Source organism: Tupaia chinensis, unplaced genomic scaffold, assembly GCF_000334495.1.
Source record: "Tupaia chinensis unplaced genomic scaffold, TupChi_1.0 Scaffold000573_1, whole genome shotgun sequence".
NCBI classification, from domain to species: Eukaryota; Metazoa; Chordata; class Mammalia; order Scandentia; family Tupaiidae; genus Tupaia; species Tupaia belangeri.
The window spans coordinates 1,279,690-1,283,243 of record NW_006160087.1 but is presented as its reverse complement, the minus strand read 5'-3'; the positions used below and the strand labels follow the sequence as shown (position 1 = coordinate 1,283,243).

The following is a 3,554-nucleotide window of genomic DNA, read 5'->3' as shown; positions in this document are numbered from 1 at the left end:
CAGCGGCCCGGCCCCGGCCTCCCAGGACAGCTTCCTCGTGCCCCTTGGCTGGCGGCGTGCAGTGCCCAGCCTGCCAGAGGCCACCAGCTCTGCTCCTGGCAGCAAGGGGCATGCTAAGCCGAGGTCTCCTGCCCCTGGCGAAGGTTTTAGGAAGATATCCTGGAACTACGAAGAGCCAAAGGGTGAAGTTGATCCCTGGAGACCCAAGTTAGAGCTCCCTGGACCCCCGCAGCATCCTGTCAGCTGCTAATCTCGGTGTGGGGGACAGGGGACTTTCCCCTGGTCTGCAATGGCCCTGCTTCCCCATCGGTGTAGCCATCTCTGCCCCACAGCTCAACTCTCTTCCCCTCTCCCTGCCTCGTTTTACGGTGTCCGATTACAGTTTCAGTCTCAGAGTCCCATCACCTGCCTCCAGGGTGCCCCTGCTCACCCTCCCTGCCTGGGCTTGGTCCCCACCAGAGCCTTTGTTGTTGCTGCCCTGCGCTGCCTCCCTCCCCCGTGACCCTCCCTGCCTCCCCACCCTGCAGCTCCCTGGGTAGGAGCCTAGCACTGCAGGGCGCTGTAGCCCCACCATGCAGGGAGTAGATGAGTCGATCTCATGCAATTTAATTTTTTGCAGTAAAGGTGATTTGCTCAGTGTGTATCTAAGAGTGATTTGATCTTTAAACCTCTGAAGAGGCCTACATAAATAAACTCGTGAGTCATCACAAAAGCTTTGTCAGACAAAGTAGGATTTTTGTTTTTGGTTGTTCTTGGAGAAGTATAATCATTGTGGTACAACCCCGCTCACTCATAGCCAAAAACCTCCATCATCACAGAGACCCCGACGGTCACCCAGGCTGTCCCCGAACCCCGACCCCAGTTTTCTTTGGTATGCTGGACTCAGAGGCCCTGCGTAGTCCACCGAGGCAGGAGAAGAGCGACAGGGGAGGTTAAGTATCAAGTCAGAAGAAGAGGTGACAGCCAGAGAAGCAGGGGCCCTTAATTTCCCAACTCCCTTGGCTACACACAGACTCTCAGACCAGCCAGCCCCACTGTGACTGACGACTAAAACATCATTCGCGCCGCAAAGCATGGTTGGACTATCCAAGAGAAACGAAGAAGGCCTTCCCTGTCATCTCCATAGACGAGAGCACTCAACTCCAACCCCTGCCCCAAGATCAACAGTCCACAGAGAGCTTGATCCCTCGGCCCACCCTAAGCCCAATACAAGAGGAAGTGACGGCAGGGACTTCTTACGTCCTAGTTCCCCACAGTAACCTCACAGACTGGCCGGCTCTGTCCACCCTGCTGGACCGCAGTGTCAGGTGAGACGCCGGGGTCTGCGCCTGGCGAGCCACGCCCCAGTGGTCACAACCTCCCTCGGGACCAACAGAGAGGTTAAGGCGGCATTGAAGGAGGTCCCCAAATGTCCAGAGCAATCGTTCTCAGTCCACATTACTGCCAGAAACGAGCCCCCACTCACAAGGTCGGAGGACAGAAGACACTGACCAGAGGGAAGCAGTAGTTACACCCTGCGAGGCTCCCCAGCACGGGCCCCAGACTGGAGGCCCGGAAGAGGCCTCCGCCCTGCTCACTTACACACACAGCCCGGCTTCTTGGCCGACCACTGGTTACTCTTCTGGCACGTGATCGCCTTCTGCCCCACCAGCTCGAAGGCGGGCTGGCACTCAAACTTGAGTGTATCACCGTGGCGAAACCGGGAGCCTTCCCTCCGGCCGTAGGCAGGCACGCCTGGGTCTCCGCAGCTGCCCTGCTCGATCTCTGAAAGACAGGAGAGGAGAAACAGACAAAGGTGACTCGGGCCTCTCCTGGAGCCGCAGCCCACGTGACGTGCTCTGCAGCCCTCCTGCCTTAGTCGGTGCTCAGGACAGGAGGGCTCATGGAGGGAGGGACCCAGGGAAGCCTGCGGTGCCCTTCCGAAGCACAGCTCCTGCTGCAGGAGCCCTCTGCTTTACAGCGCCTGGGCCTCACCCCCCAGGAAATGTTCCACGTGCCTGAGTGTCTGCCTTCGGGGCAGGTGGGTCGGCACTCTGGGGGTCACATATCGGCGAGCTCACGAGCCCCAAAGTCTGGAGACTTCCTCACTGACTCTGACCTGCCTCTGGATCCCTAAGGCCGCTCGACAGAGCTCAGCTAGTCCTGAGCCAAGGCCAGCAGGGGACGAGAAGGTGGCCGAGGCTGGTTGTCCGCCTCCGTCCCCTCCAGAGAGGGAGTGAGAATCAGTACTTGCTGCCTTCTACCACGCCGGCTTTCATGAAGATTTCTTTAAAATTCAACTTGAGATGGTAGCAGGTAAAATGAAGCAAATGGCGCACTAAGTGTGCTTTAAAGTCCACTTGAGCCACCAGTGGAGAGGCAGGCAGGCACTGGGATCGAGATGGCTCTGGAGCCCGGCCTGGGTGAACATGGGGTGGCTGCCTCGGGGGGCCCGGCCGGGGCCGGGGCCCTCTGGCCCTCCGGCTAAAGGGACCCCACCTTTCCTGCAGGCACCACAGGGGCTGCCGGGGCCCTGGTCCATGAGGTTGCTGTGACGATCCCAGCAGGGACAAGTCTGCAAAACTTCTTCCACAACCAGGGGCTCGTGAGGGTGGGTCAGGCACTGCCTTGTGTGGATGGGCTCGACCACCATCCACCCCTAAAGCGTGGCCTCCAGGCCTCTGCCGAGAGCTTGCAGGACAAGGCCTCTGCGGCTGGAGCTGTGTGTGAGAGCCAAGTCCCCCATCAAGGGTCCGAGTGTAGGGGTCTGCGTAACCCACACCGGGTCCGAGGAATCTCCAGTGTAAGCCAGCTCACTTCTGCCTGACCTTGCCCTCTGCACCCACACCTGCTGAAAACACACCTGGATCCTCCTGTGAGGGGGGCTTCACTTGTGCCCCAGGATTGGGGAGGGGACCCACTGGGGCATCTGGGCAAGGAGGCCCCTTGGCTCCAGGTCCCAGAGCTCCAAGGCCTCTGAAGGAGAGGAAGACGAGGCCCTGAGGTTGGCCCTGAGAAGCAGCAGGACTGTCCTCCCAGTCACTGCAAGTGTCCTGGGACCTGCTGAAAGTGAACCGGCATGCAGGGACAGCCATACCTGCTGCGAGGGCAGGACCCAGGCCAAGGTTTCCCCGCAAGGCCCCTCGAGCTGCCGAAGACACACGCAGGGCTTCGACCACCTGCCTTCCTCCCACAGCAGCTGTCTGAGGCTGAGAACAAGTGTCTTTGGAAAGGAATCTGCCTAGCACCTCCCATGGTGCAGCCCTAGCCCTCTGCACATGTCCACACCCACCCAGAGGCTCTGCCGGCAGTGCATCAGGGGACACGATGACCCTCCTGCAACCCCTGACTCCTGGCCGTGGTCTATGCTCAAGGAGTGAGCAGACAGAGATCCCGGTATCAGGACAGACAGAGACTCAGGAGTCAGGACTCGTGCCGGGAAAGCACGCAGGGGAGGCAAGAGCTGGGCTGGGATCAGGGTGCGGGGAGCGAGCCGCTGACCTTAGTTACGAAATTTCAGGGGACATAAAACTCAATAATCAAGTACAACACACACACACACACACACACACACA

At 59.5% G+C, this 3,554-nt stretch overlaps 1 protein-coding gene across 1 annotated transcript in view; it reads right to left on the bottom strand.

Annotated features, from left to right (window-relative positions):
* Window positions 1–3,554, bottom strand: part of CSMD2 (CUB and Sushi multiple domains 2) — a 565,338-nt gene that overhangs the window by 249,994 nt on the left and 311,790 nt on the right. Inside the window, 1 exon segment of the mRNA XM_027775561.1 lies at window positions 1,582–1,764. Coding sequence (XP_027631362.1) covers window positions 1,582–1,764 — 183 coding nt within the window.